The sequence below is a fragment of the Ischnura elegans genome, chromosome 10 (genome assembly GCF_921293095.1).
Source record: "Ischnura elegans chromosome 10, ioIscEleg1.1, whole genome shotgun sequence".
In the NCBI taxonomy this organism is placed as follows: domain Eukaryota; kingdom Metazoa; phylum Arthropoda; class Insecta; order Odonata; family Coenagrionidae; genus Ischnura; species Ischnura elegans.
The window spans coordinates 25,578,249-25,600,464 of NC_060255.1; the positions used below are offsets into that span (position 1 = coordinate 25,578,249).

Here is a 22,216-nt window from a genome sequence, read left to right on the forward strand (position 1 = left end):
TGGTGCATCAAAATCAAAATAGTATTTCGGCTAGCTTTTTTGCTTAATCAAAACAATTTCAATTCAATGAATTGAACAAAAGTAACCTCCCAGCTAAATATTCAAATCTAAAAATATTATATTTTACCAGGGTTGACTGACTAAAATCACTCTCAGTTGAACCGTAATTAAATATTGATTTTAAAAAAGTAAACTTTTTTCCAATTAGGGAGGCTGAGAATAGGCTGCAAAGCAGACCACTCCAGGAGTGAGCAAGAGCTCTGAGTGCTCACTCTCCATAAATGAACCCTTTGACATGCTCAGTATGAGTTCATGACAAAATCAACATATTTTCAAAAGGCTTGAGGCTGCAGATTTTTTGTCACAGATAGCAAGAGAAATCAGTCATGAAATGAGAAACAAAAAACATGAGTCTATATGCTTTTCAATCGCTATCACAATCAACAATTACATTAAATTGGTGAATGAGTATATTGTCCTTAGCCAGGCATGTTTCTATCACAGCCTTTTCCCACTGATTGATAACAGCCGGATTCAACGTCGGAAGGTTTTGTTGCATTTAAATACTTTGGTTTGACAACTCAAATAGATGTAATGACGGAGAAACCAAAAAAATTATAAAAATTGAAATTATTATAATATCAAATTGGGATGGACAGATACAGGATTTTTTTCAAACCCGAATCCGGATTGGTACCTTGATTTTGGAGCCGGATCTTCGGATATTTTTGGATCCTAATACATTTTCAATTGTCTGCTATAAAGCGACGTAATTATTCAAGTTTCTTCTGGATAAATACAATCAAAGGAATGCTATTATATTTAGATTTACATACATGTTTTAATATTTTTACTGATTTAAAATCACTTTTATAAGCTCTAAAATTATTTTTTTTAAAAGATAAAATCTCTATACACTCAGGATCTAAACTGTCATGCTTGCATTTGGAAATGAATATAGGTTTCATTCTTCAGATAAACCATTGAGTGAATTTTGATATTCCTCACATAAGTTTCCCCCGAAATTTGTCACTTTCTCATTGCATACTGACTTGTGTTTCACTTGCAAATGCTTCAGTTGCGGTGAGGTGGATTTTGCACTTCCTAGCTATAGTTTCAAGTCACTGGACACACACATGGTTCTCTTTATGTCAGTATAAATGTTTCTACGCAATGAGAGACATTTTTAGCAGTACATATAACATTAAATTAAAATGCACCTGTGCAATCTGCAACACAATCAACAATGTTTAGAACAACATTAGCGTCACGTGCGACGAGTAACAGTAACAAAACGAGATGACCTCTCAGCGAGAGGAAGGGGTGGGTAGCAGAAGGGCGTGAAGGAGATGTGGAGGGGAAGGAGCGCGATCTCTCCATCTTTCAAGAAATGACACTACGAATGAGGGAGTCAAGGTTGGTTCAAGGTTGGGAGGTCAAGGTCAAGGAGGGCAAACATGTTAGGTCTTGCTATTTTGTCATGTCGTTGCCTTCAAAGGGAAGCCGGGCAACCTATGTGATATATACAGTTGGCGTTTCCGGGCCGTATCGTCTTGTTTGACGGTATTGATGCCACGCCTGTTTCCTTCGAAGATAATGATTTAAGGACTGTGTGCTCTCGGAAAGGAAAAAAAACCTTAGCAGCATGGGGTGATGGAGGGCTGAGGGTGTTTTTTTTAAATCTGCAACATAGTCACTTTTGACATGGTTGTTATCCTAGGGCGTTGAAATTCTCCCGATGGTTGTTCAATCTCTTTGAAAGAGTCACACTATGTGCCTGTCGTATTTTGCCCTAAAATTTTTTTTGGCTGAAATTCTGTTGCATAACCCCTACAAGAGCTATTTAACAAAATAGTTTATGAGTAGGACAAGCATCGCAGTGCAACGGCGCATGCAAAGGTTGGATGGGAACTCTTTCCACTCCATCTTATGGGACATTGCATTCACTGAAGCATAAATTTAAAATTTCAGATCCAGATCCGATGACTTTAGCGAATTTGGATCTGAAGTATCCGATGAAGGGCAATATCCACAAATATTTGGATCCAAAATACCCGATCCGACCATCCCTAATATCAACAAAATTTTCAGCTATGCTTGACTCAAAGCTTTAAAACAAATTCCATCATTAAAAATAAAAATTACTTTCATTGGTCTCTGGTAGTGAGGATTCCTTTGTATGGAAGTACAATAAACTAGTGCATCAATAAACATGGAATCAGGTTTCTTACACTGAAATTAGCACAGTAAATAGTGAAGAATAAAGATGAAATGTAAAATATGTTTCAGTGAATTGATAGAAAAAGTAACCGTAAGAGTTTAATGTATTCCACAGATTTTCTCTTGCCACAATATGCATTTTTGAAAACCCCTTACAAATTTTTTAACATAAAGTGAATCAATATCTTAGTCAGAGATCTACAAAGAATCTCAAGATCTCCTAATCTTTAATGGCATCAAAGGAGGCCAAAATATATTATGTACACATACCTTTTCATCAATAGTTGTGTTTTCTATAAAGAAATCAAAAGAAGTGACTTTTTTCAAGCCATAAAATTGACGAATTGTATTATAGTCTGGTAGACCATGGTCCCTGGCTCTCTGAATATTTAGGGCCATCAAATCTCTCCGAGAAAACTCTAGCGGTCCAAAAACTCTGCCTAGGAAAAAAAATTCAAATCACATGAATAGCCAATCTAAAACTTTGAACATGAAAACTTTGGGGCATTGGCAGCAATATAAAAGTATGTATTAAATATTATTTGACTTTGAGAAAGTTTTAAATATGAGACTCTGTTATCAGTCCACAACTTTTGATAGTATGTAATTAGAAATTCAGAGGATAAAAGTCCCTCAGCTAATCGTCTGATCCTTAAGGGATGCATTGTGAACAGTCACCACAAAGGAAAAATTTGAGGGGGAGAGGGCTGAAGCCTTAAAAGGCCCCTCACCCACTGAAACAAACGAAAAAAAAATTTGATGAAAGCATCATAGAGTAAAGTAAGATAAATAAAGAAAATAATTTAATCAAAAATCCCCACTTGGGCACCTCATGATCCAAATATATGTCCCTTTCACATCACCGGTAAAACTACAAAAATCAAAATAGAGAATACCCAAATAAGGTAAAAATAAACCATGCCCCAACATCAATTACTTGCACTTCACCTCTTAAATCTTCTACAATTCTGTTGTCCTCATGTTCAGCAAGCTGAAGGGCCATACCCATCAAGAGCCGATCAATATCCATAAATTCATTTGATGAATAATTTGACAATATTGGTTCCTGTAAGTAATATTCGTACGGTTTTTCAAAATCCCATGACTTCTTTAGGGCACAAATTATGTAATATACATGCACTAATATTATTTTAAAATTGTTCATCCAGTAGTTTCAATGTGAAGTGAATTCTTGTATATTTTCTGCACAATCTAAATACAAGTCACAAAATCATGTATTTCCATTCCATTTTTATCACTAGCTAAATGAACTTGAAATGTAGGGGTGTATAATATCGTAGAAAGAAAAACATAAAAACGGTACACAGTGAATCCACAGCATAATTACACCCTAAATAGCCAAATGCATGTGCCACTATGTGTGTGTTTTGTGTTTTCACCTAATTATAAGGGAAGTCTCGTGCTAAAGCATAAAATTCATGCAGTAATGCAATCCATTCAGGACAAAAAATGGCAGTCATTCAAAAAACATGAATTGACCAACTTTCTCATGGTAAGTTCTGTAAAAATGCCTATTAACCTGAACAGAGTGATTCAGGTAAGAACTGATTAAAGTCAATTAAACTATCACAATTTGAAAATATTTTGCTTATATTCTGCCCTCATGTAAGATTCTTCTCCTTCAGATAATTTATTGAGGTGAGCAAAATAAAATATTACACATTGATGAGTTTCCCAAATTGGAGTTGAACCACTAATAATTTGCAAGGCCAAGCCAAGTGAGTTCAGCTGTCTCATATAATTATTTTGCAATAGAAATATGTACCATAATTGCCCTAGCTTAAGCAAGATAAATTTAAAATTGCACAGTTTTTTTCCAATGGCAAAACCTAATATTTTATCAGCAATAAGTGTGTAATATTGAAATCATTACTCAAAATATCTGTTGCTGTTTAACTACATTTATTACAGTAAATATTTTACTATGCGCTATTACATGCACACCTATAAAATGGAATGCTCAGCACTCCTGAAATTTTAATTCACCAGTTAATGTTCCTGTTGAAATCTTCATTGAGCACTCAGTGGAATAATCAGTAGATATTTAAGATTAAATTAAAAGAACATATAGAAAACAAACAAATTTGAGCAAAAAATACTATTTCAATGAAACAAGAGCAAAGCATGGTGCAGAAAATGAAAGAGACAAACTGTACTTATTATGAAAATCATCCTGACATGAATAATGGATTTTTTTTTCGAGATTATCAAATTAGGATTCCTTTGCCATGGCTGCAAATAATAAGCATTGTACTTTACTTCCTCAAACATAAAATACATGACCACAATTGTATATAATCTAATAAAAAGTTATAGCTTTACAGCAGCAAGTGGGTGAGTATCGCATTCCAGTATTCTTCTAGTGTCAGTCTTAAGTATTGCTATGTATACTATAGCACATGCATCTGGCATCAGACTCATCTATTGTACACCCATGTCTCGTATAGCGCAAGGGATGCGTTCCTTGGGGTCTTTGCGCTATACGAATTTGCGTTATACAAGAGCATTTTAACATTGGGAAGATAGGCATGCGTTCCTGGTAGCATAGGTCTTGGGTATTGAATTTCCTCTAAAACATATATATTCCCATAAATAGCCTTAGAAAACATTATTTATACCAATTTTTATGGTTTAAAACATCTTTAAAGATAGTATGCACGCATTTGAAGACTTTTATTCACGTTAAAAAAAATTCTTACGTGCTTTTGAAATTCCCTCCTGTCGTGCGGGTGGGCTAACATCTGCTATCTCAGGGGTTCGTAATGCATTGCCGGCAGTTGACGATTTTTCAAACCAGTCTAAAAACAACTATTGTGTCACCCAGGCCCTTTTGTCGCTCATCGAAATGACAGGCAAATGCTACTTTGAATGCCATTTCATAGCTAGCGGAGTTTATGAATGATAAATCATTTTAATTTGAAGTCCTCCGAGTCATTAGTAGCTACGTGAAACAGACTTTAAATGCCTTGAAACATGACCCAGGTTTTCCTTCCCTGAAAATGAATGAACGAGAATGCATTCTTTTCCAAAAGAATATCGTCTCGTCAACACTAAAAACTAGTTGAGGGGGAAAGGAGACACTCAATCACAGCTTGGAGTTCATCAGAAAATGTTGTGGTGACTGCGCTATCAACACTTGCAGATTCACCTGATATCGCTGCACTGAAAATACCTGCTTGCCGTTTAAATTCTGGAACCAACCGGAGCTTTCACTAAATGTCTCGGAGCGATTACCACTCTCTTCTTTTTGTACTGATTCACTATGAACTTTCCGTATGTGTAGACCGCTTGGTTGAAGCTGGTGCGGCTGAGGTCACTGATGTTTTAACTTCGTCTTTATTCAGAAAAAGGCATCGTGCGTTTAAACTTCTGCGCAATATCGCTTTGACGTTCCCCATTTTCAAAGCAATTGACCTATATCAATTTCTCTTCTAGGTTTATGGTTTTTCTTGATAAATTCTTGATTTTTCTACCCGCATTCCTATTTTTTGCCATTGTTCTCTTGGTTTATACTCTTTATGGCTCTATCGAAATCACCTTCTACGGCTGAACTGTATTCTTGAGACGCAGAGGGCCTACAACTGCGGGGAGGGAACGAAGCTATTGTGTTTGAGACTCTATAGCGGACCCTTTTATGTGTTGATGCTATTCATACGCAACTCGGCCACCGCTCCATTTCTCCCCCGTGAATACCGATGACTTTGAAAGCTTTAGCGTAGACCCTCTACCTGGAAGTCAATCGCCCGATAACCTATGACGGCAAAAATTACGTCTCAACCAGTATTGCTTAAAAAAACTCATTTCCACTAGCCCCACGCTTAATTAAGGATCTAAATTAACTCATTCTGTTAAGTAGACGAGATAAATTACTTCGGTAGGCCGGCTATCTTGGCCCAACGACGAGTAATACTTTTGGCCATTGCACAGCAATGGAATTTGATAAATATACAAACAAAAAAGAAGATTTGAGGCAAGCAATAATATTAATATGCGTAAAATGATGGAAATTTCGTGTGTACTTAGCGCAAGTTCACGTTTTATTACGAGAGCGTTTAAGATTTTTGATTAGGCTACACTGTGTTGCAATGTTTCCCCGAGGAACGAATTTGCGCTATATCGAAATTGCGCTATACGAGACATGGGTGTATACAATTTTATTGGTCAAAGTTTTTTTTTGTCAAAATTTTTAATTTTAATGGATTTTAAAGACATATTAAATTATTAGAAAATTATTTTCCCAGCCCTTTTAATCTACCTTACATTAAAAAGTACCTAATATAATAGCTACCTGGGGACGCCAGTAGATGTTGCATGTTCTTACAAAAGAAGATTTCCAACCTTTCAGGTTATTGGAACAGCCATTTCTTCCATAGTCCCTCAAATAAACCCCTAAAGAAATAAAATGCTTAGGTAAGTAAGAATTAATTTGTAAGCATATACATATTGAAAGATATTTTTGCAGTATGAATAAATATTCCACACAAATTTAAAGATTTAATAAAATAGTAGGGAATATATAGATTCAAAGTATAGGATTAATTATGAACCATTATATTAATTGATTTATAGAAGACTGACCTTTGGGGACCAAGGTGTGTCCAAATCTCATGGCAGCCGATTGAAAAGGTTGTTCAATTTGAGGATCAACATGTGGATCATATCCTAAGGATGAAGCGAAGTAAATTTCACAAAATTAATCAGCATGTAGGGTGTAGAAAATGCAACAATTTTCAGTAAGGAAGTCCCTATTTTAACAGAAGCTGAAAACAACTTGTAATTATTGAATAAAAATTTATTTTATTGACCGCAAGCCATAGGCAGATAGTGTGATTTTTGCGCTGTTTATTTATCCAGGCCAGTGCTCCATTGTGTGTCCATCCACTGACTGCCCAGGGAAATGTTTTAAATTCTCTTTTGGATATAAATCACTAGAAATACCCTTTTCTTTAATAATCCCATCAAATTACCTCCAGTCAGCAACACTACTCGATTTAACAACAAAAAGAATGCAGTGAGCCCCAAAAGTTGCACGCTTCATCAGAGTTTATTTCCATCAACACAACAAAGGGGCTTTCCAAAAAAGGGCTGAACACAAAAAAAAAAGGAAGGGCAGATTGAAGTCGTCCTTTTTTAGGGTTTGGGATCATTTCTTTCCTCGGTGCCTTGATGGTATGCAAAAAATCTAAGTCATAATATGTCTATAGTCTGATATTATGTGAGGATAAGTGGCTTTCAGATACATACTCATCAATTATTTAAACATTCCTGGTTAAGCTGGTGAAATAAAAACTTTCATTGGAGAGCCACCTTAAAGGTTACATTTTTTTCAATTTTTCCAATAATTATGGGAGGGAAGTGTAAAGGGTGGGGGGCAAACCAAACCCAATCCACTCCCTCCCCTTTAAATCCGACACGGCCAATAGAAAAAAAAATTATTTGATTTATTCAAAATATTCTGATGATGCTGCTGGACCTACTCTTAGGTCCACTCTTCCTGATGTGGATATCTCTCTTTGACAAGATTGTTATCAAAACACCGTTAATATCTTCAATGAATGGACTGATTCCGGGAGGATTATTCCCAAGCATTGGCATCTAGTGTTCTGGATTTATCAAAGCAAACGTCAGCATTAGCAAAGATGAAAGGCCAACTATTCAACAATGCTAATGCCAAAGATGGCATCATTATCCCCACAGTATGGAATGCCAAAGTTAAGGAATAACCCACAGATATAAACAGACTGATGTTATACATGGCTGTTACAAAATTTAAGAAAAAGGCATATCGATACATGAGCCACCTTACCTTCATACTTTGGTAGCTTTTCTCCTAAAAACTGAGGAAGCCAATCATTCACTATTATATGCTGCTGAGTAGCTATCACCCACTTCCTTGCTTCCGAGAAAACTCTTTCGGAATCCCAACTAGGCATAGAGTCATGAATCTGAGCAGCAATTGCATTATGCCATCTGAACCACAGAATGCCAAATGACAAGAGGAAGGCATTTTCATTTCCTCTGGGATTTCCAAGTTCTGTAATGAAAGGAAGAAGCTTAAACATAAACAGGCACGCTGTATATTCAGGAGCTTCAGTGTATCCACACATCAATTAATTAACAGTGACAAATTATCAACTGACCTCCCTGATGAGGAAATCTGATAGTAAGATTAAACCACTGAATGGTAAAGATATGAGATAAGATAATTATACTAACTAAAGAATCTGGACACAGGGAGCGTCTCATGGTTTTCAATGAAACGGTCATGGTAAAATGGAGGAGGTGGATTGGCCAGGGGGAGTTGATTTTTGATATTGTATGCTGGAAATAGTCCATCTGCAGTTGATGCCAGCCGTCCATCAGGAGCCAATTTCCAATCACTTCCATCAACCTCACGTCGAAGAAGGTCAGACCATGCCTTGGAAGTTCCATACACTAACCCACCATCAATATAAGGAGTAATTTCATTCAGCTAAATAGAGAAAAAAGGGGAAGAGAGAAAAATAGAGAAAACCTTAAGCTAACATATGAACATTGTCAAATATGATCAATATGTCAGTGTAAGCAAACATAAATGCATGCTGACATATTACTACCAGAGTATTCGATTGGTAAAGGTAAATAAATATACCTGATGCATTTTGTGTATCACCACGATTGGTTCCCCTTCCCACTACAAACTTAAATTCACAGTAAGGTCTAATCTCTTTCATTCTATCCATGGAATCTATTCTCTTCCTTCCACTTCTCTGCTTACCTAATACATAGTCTTTTTTCTTTACCTAATACTCTTCCGTCAAGTAAATGTAAAGCATTCCCTCTCCATATAGTACTCATTCCATTAAAACTCTATGACTGTCTCTCCTATCTGTATAACTATCTGTATCTCCTCTATATGTTTATATGCCTCAACTACCGAGTGTATCTCTTCCTCATTTCTCCACAGTTTCATCAAAAAACAATACAAACAAATTCTACAGAAATCTAAGAAATATTTTTTGGCTACAATTGTAAAAAAAAAGTCTTAAATGAAAAAAATGTGTGATACAGCAACGCAGTTTGCAGATGAAGATAATCGTAAATATTTTTAAAAATGAAGGAGAGAATATATGATTTTATGTTATTTATTTTATCTGAAAATACTTCAGTCCTAAATCTACAAAAAATTGTGGAGATGGGTCACTGATTGTGGTGAGATCAAAGTTTTGTGCAGTATGATTGAATGTGATCTTGCTCTTGAAGCATTGTTTGTTTCCATCAGTTCTTCTCATTCCAAAATATGTACTCGTTGGTAACATCTACTCACCCCCAGACTCATTCTTTGAGTACTACGAAGCATAATGAGGTTCTTGAAAATATAATGGACTCCAATAATTTCTCAGAAGTTATATTGCTAGGTGACTAAAACCTACTTCACATAGCTTCTTGGGACTTCCTAATCTCAATAGACACCATTGCATCCATCTGACTATCTCCATCAGCCAAAGTAATAGCTGACTCATTCTCTTTCCTTAAAGTCCTTTCTTCATCAAATTAACAACAGTCATAATACTAATGGGAGGTCATAAGATCTCATTTTTACCAATTCAAACTAGAGATGGGTCGAAAAGCACTTTCTCGAACTCCAATATCGAATTCGAATATTAAATCATAGCTTGAATATTCAAATACAGTGGAACCTCGTTAAAGCGAGTACGGGCTATAGTTACACCCCGCTATTACGAGAGATAGCCGATGCACCGTCAATTGACCCTATAATAAGCGTGTTAAAAAATTCGTTTTTACGAGACCCTTTCGGTGTTGGCTCTCGCCATAGCGAGGGTTTCACCGCCGGAAGACTTTCATGAAGACTCCTTAACCTCTTAACTCCTTAATCTGTTAGAAATGAAGTTAATGGAGTGCTCAGTCTCAAATTTATGTGGTAAACTGTCGTTCAATAAATATAATGGTGACGAAACAATGCTTTGCATGATTTTTATTCAGTGCGGCGTTTATAAATTGTTTGAGTAGTTAGTCGTTATTTGAGTAAGGAAATTTAGTGATGCAAAAAAACATTGCCTTTCATCTGAATTTATGCTTACGTTTATCGGATAGATGTTTATCTGTCGCCGCACCACTCCTGTTCCTGTATATCTGTTCGCAACAGGTATATTGGCTATTATTTACTCCACCTCCGGTAAAGCGACAATTCGCTATAGCGAATGTTTATTAGTGCACCTTGGGGTGTCGTTATATCGAGGTTTCACTGTACCTTGAATTTCGAATACTAGAATTGCACAAAGCAGATTAAACGTACGTTTCTTCTTCTATTTCACTTAATGAATGTAAATAAAAAGGTATGCCGTGGAACCTCGATCTATCGTTTTTCAAGGGGATAGACGAAAAAAACGATGAATGCGAGAATGTTTGACTAGGTTGCATATGCAGCAGGAAACTCAGGATTTTGGCAAGTAATTGTGATTTCCTTTAAAGGATTCAAACAGGAATTTAGCTAATTAATGGAATATTTTAATTTTATGGAAACAATTTGGGCATAAAGTTGATTTAACTAACATCTCTTTCAAATATCCTAAGGGGACACACCACCTCGCAAAAAAATGATTGCATGCCGTCTCGCATTTACATACTCTGCTATGATGGATTTCTGTCTGATGTATACATTCTTATCTACAAAACGCCATTTCAGCGACATGCCCATCTGATACTTGGCTTCATCCAACTTCTTATTTTCAACAGGTAGCTCGCTTTACCCCCACTCCTGCTGTCAAGTGCTAGCGGATAATCCGAGGCGTTTTGCATAATACACGCTCTTCTCCGCCGGATTTTCTTCTTCTTCAATTATTTTCAGTCCATCTTTGGAAGTTCTCACGAGATAAGACGATGAATTCGAATTGCTATCATGGAGAAACCAAATATCTTGAGAAAATATCCCTTCGTCTGTGACTGTGACAATAGAGATTTACAGCATAACTCATAAATTGTAACTTGATATATGTTTTCGAAAAAAAATACCGCATCAACTTCCGAGAAGCTCAGCTGCGAGGATACCGAGTTTCGCCAGAATTCTAAGTCTCCGTCATATTTTGACATTTCCTTGCGTAAAATGCTTGCATAAAGTCAGAAATACGTCGTGTTTGGTCTTATTCTTTTTGAAATTATGCACACAATACTAATATTTCAATCCAACAAAGGTGTAATATCTATTGACGAAAGTCATTGTTAGACACCTTTTGTGCTAATAGATGACTCATGCAGCAGTTGACCTCCAGAAATGGGGAACTTCGAAGCAGGTAGGCAGAAAAAGGTCAGTGGGGGAGAAAAAAGGAAGGGTGAAACACGTTTCTGTTATTCACCTGTAACTTGATATTTTATTTTGAAGCTTTTGATTTATGGTCTGGGGCTTTTTGTTTGATTTTGGAGAGGAGGAAAGCATCGGAGGAGGGGCCGAGGGCTGATGGATGGAGGGGGTAGCGGATTTTGGGAATTGTGCTACGTAGTTACTATCCCACGGCACTGAGGTTCTCCTGGTGGGGGAAACCAGGGATTTTTGGATTTTTTCATTCGATCATTTTTGGTTTCCCACGTCGAACTCTTTTCACCACTCTAATCCACTAATTTGATGTAGTTCGTCAACTTGCCTAACACAATGCTGCATGAACTAAACGGCTAGAGTTCTCTACATTTTCCGAGTCAACTACCAACGACGTGCGTGCGACAGTGTATGGCGCAAAATTCAAAGTATTCGAGGTATTCGAGATTGTGCCTTTAGCATAATTATTCGAGATCTCGAATATCGAATACTTTCTAGTATTCGAGGCATTCGAGTATTCGCAGATACTATTCGCACATCTCTAATGCAAACTTTACCTCAGTGTCCAAGGAAGAACATCCCCTCCTGACTTGCAATACCTATCTTACTGCCCTCAATATCTCACTCAAACTACAGAGTCTCATAGAGTTAATAGATTATGTTATTTATAAATATAATGTTAATAGTAAATGTGATAATTTTTCCCTCAATGATTACAAGCTGAAACTTTGAATGCAGTAGGGATCGATGGCTATGGGTACATAGCAAGTGGATAACTTTGATAGAACTACTTTTTCCAATTTACTTGCTAAAAGAGATCAATAGTAAGCCGACATTTGTTTTAATTCTCTAATGAAGAAGAGGAGATGAAATTATTTCTCCATCCCAACAATCACTTCTTTTTTTTCGACCTCTGCCATCATGAAGCATATTAGTCTGCCTTGGACACTTCTGTGTTGAAATTAGCAGTTAGATATCGTTTCTGAGCCACTGCATTGGCAGTCTTCTTCAATGTGTAAACCTTGATTTAATCATGCTGTGTGGGTTACAACCAATGCAACCAACCTAATATGTAATGTGTGGGTATAATGCATATTTAAAAAATATGAAAAGTTTGTATGTATCTGTTAATAACACCTCACCTGTTGCCTAGGGTTGTTTGGAGAATATCCTGAACGCATGTCATACCGGGTTCTCAGAAAAGGCATCTCCGAATGCCTTGGTGCAGTTAACCTGTATGGATGCCCTTTGGGGATAGGGATATTGAAGTACTCAGGTGGGCAAGCTGGTCTCTGAGCATCTAATATTTCTTCTACAACCTGTTGTCCTGAAAAATGCAATACACATTGCACAGCAAATCATGTATCATTTTCTTGAGGATATTATTTTCCGTTCACATCAATACCATACAATTTTCCAAGAGAATAAATCAGCATCACATAAGATGCTAATACCTTCGCTCAGTGGCGTAGCCGGGGGAGGTCCAGGGGGTACGGAACCCCCCCCCCCAAAATATAAAAAAACCTATTTTCCTTCATAAAAGAAAACAAAATATTGAAAATCATGAATTTACACAATATTTCTTTAACAAATGAAGTTTTTTCAATTATGAAAAGTGTTAAAATTAGTTTAAAACCCATTACTTGGAACTTTTTTTTTTTTTTTTCCCCCTGGTTTTGAACCCCCCACCATGACAGATGACACCAATTCAACCTTTCTTAGTTCACGCTTAAAAGTGGACAATTACAGTCCACAAAAACAAAAGTACTGCAGTATGGACAATCACAACCTATGGCAATCAATCATTAAAAGTCAAATGCATCCATATAAATGGGTCATGGGTTTACTGAGTTTGGCATAAACATTATTTTACATGAGGCATGGCTAAGTAGTAATAATAAAATGTTCTCATTGCCACAAATACTCATTAATGCAGTCCATCATTTCTTAGAAAAATTACTATAGGCTGCTTTTTTGGATCAGATAAATATATTTGTGCATTTACAGTTTAAATTTGTCACTTAAATGATGCAATTTTCACTCCACCTAGAATGTATCTATAAATACCTCAAGTAAAATTTTTTCAATATATATAATAACCTATTTATTTTCACTAACCAAAGAAAACCATAAAAGCTGTTCTTCCAGTTTTTGACATACTGCTTATGTTCCCTTCCATCAGAGCCTCACTAAGGTCAAGAGGATTTGGTCTTTTTCCACCAGAAGGTTTATAAACTCCATCCTCATATGAAACTGGGACATGGCGGAGTAAAGGTGTATCTGCAAATGACCAAAACAATAAAGTCTCCTCCTCAACAACATAACAATAAAAAAATCAACAGAAGAAACTATTTTAAAACTTTCCTAGCCCACAATTTTTAAGATAAGACTACCAATAATTATCAACAGATAGGAAATATTTTGAAAAGTATTAAATAATAAAATTTTTCAATGGAAATATAAAAAAATCAACGGGAAAGAGAATATAAATTGCTATTAAAATTCAAATTACAGAGCTGCAATACTACTCATCAATTAGAATGGAAAATATTACAAAAGTTGGCTTTCCAAATTATAAGTCATCACAGGTTACTTGAAGTACATGTATCATGTTTTATCTAGCTCACACATCAGTGGCTGGCTGCAGAGCACACATCTATTCATTGCTTTAATATCAATCCATATTGAAAACTAGTAAAAGTTGATTCTCAACTGGGGGGACAAAATCAAGGAATTTTATACTTATTGTATAATCGAAACAAAAAATTGAGGCCTTACACTTTAATTTTAAATATACTGAACAATACCTCCCTTTTACCTGTTTAATATTCTTCATTGAAAGTGGTATGCATGGTGTTCATCACAAATTTCAACAATTATCGTTCTGGTCCAAAGTTTTAAAGCTCATCAGCACAGGGCAAAAACGGAACCCAAAATGTTAAAGATATCATTCTAATCATGTTTTCCCACATCACTCTCAACTTTTTCCTCTCAGAACACAAAAATGCATCTTCTAAACATAGCAGCAACAGCAGAAACCTTGACAAAGGGCCCACAGCTCTTTTGCTTAAGTATGTACATACTCCTTGTATATTCACCATAGGTTCTCATTTAGTAGTTACATTCTATTGCCTTTTTCAAAATTCTAACAATGAGTAATAGGGAATTTTAACTCTGAATCTAGAGTTTACTACGTGACTAAATGTCAGAAAAAGTTGCTTAAAATACATCCTTTAAATTATTATTCAGCAATGAAACTATTTCCACAACATTTTGAAATATATTCCTCTTGTACATGCTGACTTAGACATCAGAGGATTAGTTCAGTGCATTCTATACTTTACACACTCTTAGCTATTTTTACCAAAAGATGCCAAAAACATGATTCCATGTACACTGCGGTATAAGATCCATAAGTTTGTTTAGTAATGGATAACTAATTCAAATCAGTCCCCATTCCTGAATCCAATCAATGATTACCTGTCATAGGTTCCCAGATATAATGTCCATATGATTACACTGGGTGGAATTCACTTTTTTATAGCAAGGTATTAAATACATTTCTTCTTCATCTTTCCAAGAAAAACAATATTTCCATTGTAGCCATTATGTACACACAACCAACAACTTCCAACCTCCAAGAAGCTTTTCATCGGAGGAATCATATTAAAAATGTTACCTAATAGCCAATCTTTCAAATGTTTGTCAATGGTTATATGACAATTTTCTCAAAGCTATGTTTTATGAAGGTAAGTCGGATCATGCTTTTTTAGGGTTTCATATGCTCTTATCCATTTACATCAATGCATTAGATATTCAGCAATTATATTAGATACTTACTATATTTTCACAATACATATTTATCTTCAATAATCACATGACATTGTACGGCTAACCTCAAATATACAATTTTTTGCCTTTATCTATACATTGGGCCTCATGTTTTGAAAATAAGAATATGTACTGTTTACTTAATCCTTTTTGTCCAAATATTGAATACATATTTTCTTCACCTAAAACTTTCATTCAATGTTTATAAACATGGATTTTATTTTATTTATCAGATGAAATTCATAATAAAAAAGCAATCAGAAATAAAATGTATCCATACATACCTACGGCACCTAGCTCTGGATGTGCGATGTTATTGTACCAACCATCAAAACCAGGATACTCTGGAGGTTTCTCATCTGCAACACTACACCTTCCAGTATTTCCCAACTTATTCTCTGTCCAGTACTTTCCCCAGCAACCATCCACAAGCCATCTAAGCAAATCCTTCTTTTTTTGCGGGTTCACCCCAGCTATCCAGTGTTCTGGTTGAGGCTTCACAGTATAATCTGGCATTGAATAAAAAAAATTGAAGGGATGTATAGAAATACATTGGAGGAACATAGACTATTTGTATTTTTAGTAGAGATGGGTCGAATAGCAGATTTCTCGAATTCGAATATTAAATCATTGCTCGAATATTCGAATACCTCGAATACTAAATGATGAATGCTGGTATGTTTGACTCGGTTGCCTATGAAGCAGGAAACAAGATTTTGGGGAGTAATTTTGATTTCCTTTAAATGATTCGAACAGGAATTTAGCTTATTAATGAATATTTTAATTTTATGGAAACAATTGGGCATATAATTAATTCAACTAACATCGCTTTACCCTCACTCCTGCTGCCTTGTGCTAGCTGACAATCTGAGGCATTTTGCAAAATACAAGCTCTTTTCCACCGGATTTTCTTCAATTATTTTGTTAGTTTTTTTTGTTAGTTATTATTATTAGTCCATCTTTGGGAGTTCTCACGAGATAAGAAGATGAATTGGAATTGCTATCAGGGAGAAACCAAATATTCTGAGAAAATATCCCTTTGTCTGGGACTGTAACAATAAAGATTTATAGCACCACTCATAAATTGTAACTTGATATATGTTTTCGGAAAAAAATACGGCATCAACTCCCAAGAAGCTCTGCTGCTCATATCGAGTTTCGCCAGAATGGTCTCTGTCGTATTTTGACATTTATTTCTTTGCGTAAAATGCTTAAATAAACTCAGAAATACTTCGTGTTTGGTCTTATTCTTTTTGAAATTACGCGCACATTACTAATGTTTCAATTCAATAAAGGTGTAACATCAATTGACGAAAGTCATTCTTAGACACCTTTTGTGCTAATAGATGACTCATGCAGCGGTTGACCTCCACAGAAATGGGGAACTTCCAAGCTGGTAGGAAAAAAGGTCAGTGGGGGAGAAAAGGGAGGGCCCGAAAGACGTTTCTATTGTTCTCGTGTAACTTGGTATTTTTTCGAAGCTAAGGTCTTCGTAATATGATCCCTGCGCGAGCTGTGACCTTTTTTTATTTCGAAGAAGAGGAAAGCCTCAAAGGGGGGGCTAGTGCTGAATGGAGAGGGATACCGGATCTTGGGAAATGCGCTAATGTAAGTATCCCACGTTACTCACACAGCTGTTGACCTCCAGAAATGGGGAACTTCGAAGCAGGTAGCCAGAAAAAGGTCAGTGGGTGAGAAAAGGGGGGAGGGCGTGAAACACGTTTTTATTGTTCTCGTAACTTGATATTTTTTTCGAAGCAGGGGTCTTCGTAATGCGATCCCTGCGCGATCTGGGGCCTTTTGTTTGATTTCGGAGAAGAGGAAAGCGTCAGAGTGGGTGAGGCAAGTGCTGAATGGAGGGGGATAGCGGATCGTGGGAAATGCCCTTAGGTTGCTATCCCACGGCACTGAGGTTCTCCTGGTGGGGGGAATCGGGGATTTTCGGATTTTTTCACCCGACCATTTCGGTTCCCCTCGTCGAACTCTTTTCTCCGCTAAAATCCACGAATTTGATGTAATTCGTCAACTTGCGTAAAACGGCGCAGCGAGCACTAAACGACTAGAGTTCTCTTCATTTTTCCGAGTCAACTACCAACGACGTGCGTGCGACAGTGTATGACGCGAAATTCAAAGTATTCGAGGTATTCGAGGCGGTACTTTTCGCATAACTATTCGAAACCTCGAATATCGAATACTTTCTAATATTCGAGGTATTCGAGTATTCGCGGATACTATTCGCACATCTCTAATTTTTAGTCTATTACTGCTAGTAGGCCAAAATGTCAGCCCTCTTTAAATGTGCGAAAACTACCACAGGGCAATTTATAGTACAACTTTTTACAATAATAATAATTACGTTGCTCATGTTTTCCATAGCAAATATTATTATTCATTCCCCACAATTCTTTTATGATTTTAAGTCCCAAACATTTCTTCAGCAATTTGAAAAAAATGTAGATGCGTTAAATAAAATTGCGTACAATAAATAAATGAAAATCTGATTTATAGCTAATGTACTTATCATAACAGCTTCAACAGTCTTCAAGCATTCCGCACAAAATTGACTGGCAGTGAATGGGTCAGGAAACTAAAGTAAAATTACAAAATAGCAATAGAACGGAAATGGTTCAACTATTATTTTATCAGGGAAAAATTGAAGAAAAGGAGGATGACTTAAAAATGTGTATTCCCGGACCCAACACAGATATTAATAGGACATGCCCTGATTGACCCAAGCATCTGACCACCCAACACAATGGAGTATTTGCACAATTTTAGGAAGAATTGGCAAATACGTATTTGATGTATAAAACCCTTAAAACTACAATGTTAACCCTCAATACATTACACCTTGAACAGCATTGCAAAACAGCAGAGAGCCACACTTAGAGCTCATCTCACAGTATAGAACACATCTTCATGCACTACCAATAAGATGATTGATTAAACAAACATACACTTTACTTGCTTTAAGAAGGGGGTGGGGGGTTTGTGTACAACAATAAGACTGTTGTGTCATTAGGGGGAAATACAAGGGGTATGAGTGAGGAGTGATCAAAGTCATTTTTTTAATTTACACCAAAGGTGAAATTCGCCATGAAAAAATTATGCCCAACATATGGCTTGGTAAACTGAGTTTGACATAAGAGGAAGATTCCTGACAGAACTCCTGAGTTAATAAGAGACTTTGGTTAGATTTTCAAGAGGAATAAATTTACTAATTTATACTAAAATCCTCTTGAAACCTAAATGAATGTAACTATCAAGGTTTTGTACAACATTTGAAAAGCCCGTTGTAATTCTTACACTGAAAACCTCTGAGATTGCTGAAAAAAATTTATTACGAGGCTTCAGAGACCCTGATTAACATCTTTTCTGAATCGACTAGGTTACAACACCTTAACAAATTCTTTTGAAAAATTCTTCAGAGCATTAATGAATCCTAACCAACACCTTTTGCTAAGGCACAATAGAAAAGCTGCAGCAAGTCTCTTGGAAACCTCTAAAAAATCCCTTTCATTATCACCGGTCAATAATCCTATAATTCAATCGTGTCAGGCGAAACATGATGGAACTCCTTCATGATGAATCAAAAAAAGAAAGACAATGGCAATAAATTGTGGAACCTGCCACTGTCTTTCCTTTTTTGATTAATCCTATAATTGGTTTGACGCAGCTCTCCATTCAATTCTCCGAGCATCTAATCTTTTTACACCTACGTACGTCTTCTCTTTAACACCCTTCTTTACCTTGTTCATATATTTCATTTTCATCCCTTTGTATTTCAACTTTTTCTCCGAGGAGGTTTCCATTGAGGAACACAAAAACTCTTCAAACTCCATATAAAAACATTCACAACCCTCCTGAAAACTACTAATATTTGTAAGGGATGGCTCGTAGTTATAACTGGAAGTGCATCTGACCGGCAACTGGGAGGTCTAGTTTTGAATCCTTGCTAAACGATTATGCTATGGAAAATTTTACCTTTGATGTAAATAACTTTGCACCTGTGAGTACAAAGTTTCTTGTTACATGCAGTGCTTTGATTAAATTGCGTGATCACTTTAAAATTCCCTTTTCCCAAGAGCTTACACATCATATAATTAACAAGGCCATTTGTCAGTCACTCCATGCCAATAATGTTATAAATTATCCCTTATTTAATACACACAGTTGACATTAAAAAAAAAACCAGTAGGATGAAAGCCACCAGGAAAAAGTAAATGAAAGTACCATTTGACATACTATTCACAAATAAATTAGTTTTAATTCTAGATCAAATAAATCAACTTACTAGCTTGAGAACTCCTCTCATCGCTGGCAGTCGTCACATTAGCAGTGGAAGAAGAATTGGAATGAGTGTGTTCAGAAGAATTAGATGGAGAACTAGAATTAGGAAATGAAAAAGAATTGCGACGAGAATTCAAAGTAGTGTTAGATGGACCAATAGAATGAGAACTATTCCGTGGAGCTGAAGGGGGATTACGACGGATAGAAGGGCGAGTATAAGGACGAAAAGTTGAAGTAAAACGGGGCTGAGAATTTAGAACAGAATCAGAGGGAGGTTTTGTAGTATAACTTGGAGGAGAATCTGAAGAGTGAGGAGAATCCAAAAACAGATTTGGATTTGATGTTCCCCTCGTTGTATCAGCCAAAACTACTGATGTGGTGCAGGCAGCAATGATTATGCAGAGCATAGCAGCAGGATGGGTTGAGGCCATTTTGGCTAGAGAAGACAAATATATGTAATCAAATAAGGTATTCAAGAATCCTGCAAGATAGAGTAAGTCTTACTACTCATTGGTAACAGATATAAAGCTAGACTATTCAAATATTAAGAGATGTAATATGTACTCATAAAAAATGTGGCTTTCTTATAGACGAGTATCCATTTTGAATTGACCCAAGAGGCTGTTTCAAAAAGTTATGGATTTCAACATTATCATCAAAGTTTAACCAAGTCAACATTTTTTTGGCAAAAAATAAGGCAGTAGACTTTTGTAAACTCTAGATGAATGTAAAATTGAGAAATCTTCATTTTAAATTGATGATTATATTTCAATAAAAGCTTTCATGATGATAGACATTAATTTTTAAGGCCATTTTGGATCTATTAATCATTTATTTAAAAATAATAAATTAAGCAAATTAAATTAACTACTATTCAAATTAATGGCCTTTAAATTACCTATAAAGCATAATTATGTATAAAACTCTCTAAAACTATTTATTGGTCATGACCTTGTAGCTAAAGGCCTACTAGCTACTGGTGCTATTTGAGGCAGCAGCTTGCAGACATCCAGACATCACTATAATTGCTTCCTTGACCCCAGTGGTGCAGCGAGGGGGGGTTTGGGGGATAAACCCCCCCCGCCCCCCAGAGCTCAGAGAAATTTTTAAGTTTAATCCATTTTACTTATTTGGACCAGTATTACTTATAGAATAGTGTTAGGGTTCTTCAAATATCCCTTAGAAAGCCGTAAAACTCGCCATTTTGAACCATTATTCTTTAATTTTTTTCTGGAGGAAGGCCGCCGCAACTCCTGCTTACCCTGGTGGGTATGCAATACCCCACACCCGTAAGTATTAGTTACCCTAAAACCCCCCCTAGCCTTAATTCCTAGCTGCGCCTCTGCTAGACCCATCCACAAAATTGATCATTAATTAGGTAAATATTTGTCAGGATATCTCTTGGCACAGTCTCTTAAAGCCTTGCTTTTTGAATCAAAAGATTCCAAGTATATGCTATGCACTGACTAAAGACCTCAGAAGAAAATAAGGGGTAATCGGGTAAAAATATTTTCTATATACATCAATTTAATAATCCATTTTATTTTTCCAAGGATACAGGGCAAAACTATAGTTTAGCAAAATTACCATGACGTACTTTGCATTGACTGTTACTGAGGCTTGGGCCTCTTGACCAGTAGCCAGGAATTTCGTTCCAGGGAGGTCCAATACCAGGGGAAAAATTTTTGAAAAACAGGGTACTAAATTGAGGGTTTTAAACTAATTTTAAAACTTTTCATAATTAAAAACTTAATTGATTGAAGAAATATTTTGTAACTTCATGATTTTTCAATTTTTTTCATTTATGAGGGAAAAAAATTGTTTTTATATTTTGGGGGGTGGAGTCTGGACCCCCCTAGCTACGTCACAGCTCTTGGCTGAAAAGACTACCAAGCAATCGATCAAATACCATACTCCACCAAATACTCATTCCACAACTTGATGTGATACTTGAACTCCTGGAGACAATACATAATAATATAACATCTCTAATGATCACAGCCCCCTATCACAACCATAAATACAACAATATTATTAATATTAGATATTAATTTATTCCAAACAATGGAACAGTCAAATAAGTGTGCTAAAGCACCACGAAATCACATTAGTTATACTTTAGGACACCGTTAAATTATACATCTTGTGAGTAAATTGCTCTAAATCTAGAAATTATACAACCTGCTGTACACTAAATGGTTATCCTGAAAATATACCACCCGTTATTCATTCTTATTGAAAGACTGAATTTTGACTCAGAAATGGCAATCGTAACTAAACGAAAGTCAAAATCAGTAAAATTTCAACAGTTCCGTTCCCGAGAGCGAAATGTAGAAACGAAGCGAAATGGATTTTAACCCGGGGAGCTAAACTCAGGGTCAAAACGAAATCGCAGTCAAAACTACTTCGGGTCGAAACTAAACTAAAACCCTGGGACGAAACGAAACGCAGATAATGTTCCGCGCCGGAGAGACCACGTGCTTCACCTTCGAACAGTTTAGTTTCGACCCACACACCGAGTGCGAAGCATCGTTGAATGAAGCA

At 36.2% G+C, this 22,216-nt stretch overlaps 1 protein-coding gene across 1 annotated transcript in view; it reads right to left on the reverse strand.

Annotated features, from left to right (window-relative positions):
• LOC124167279 (dual oxidase 2-like) overlaps positions 1-22,216 on the reverse strand; it is a 57,794-nt gene that overhangs the window by 30,325 nt on the left and 5,253 nt on the right. Inside the window, exons 2-11 of the mRNA XM_046545194.1 lie at positions 19,677-20,108; positions 15,667-15,891; positions 13,670-13,831; positions 12,694-12,878; positions 8,458-8,713; positions 8,048-8,275; positions 6,820-6,903; positions 6,530-6,630; positions 3,169-3,286; positions 2,491-2,660 (exon numbers count right to left, since the gene is read on the reverse strand). Coding sequence (XP_046401150.1) covers positions 2,491-2,660; positions 3,169-3,286; positions 6,530-6,630; positions 6,820-6,903; positions 8,048-8,275; positions 8,458-8,713; positions 12,694-12,878; positions 13,670-13,831; positions 15,667-15,891; positions 19,677-20,103 — 1,956 coding nt within the window. The 5' untranslated portion in view covers positions 20,104-20,108. The remainder of the gene's footprint in view (positions 1-2,490; positions 2,661-3,168; positions 3,287-6,529; positions 6,631-6,819; positions 6,904-8,047; positions 8,276-8,457; positions 8,714-12,693; positions 12,879-13,669; positions 13,832-15,666; positions 15,892-19,676; positions 20,109-22,216) is intronic.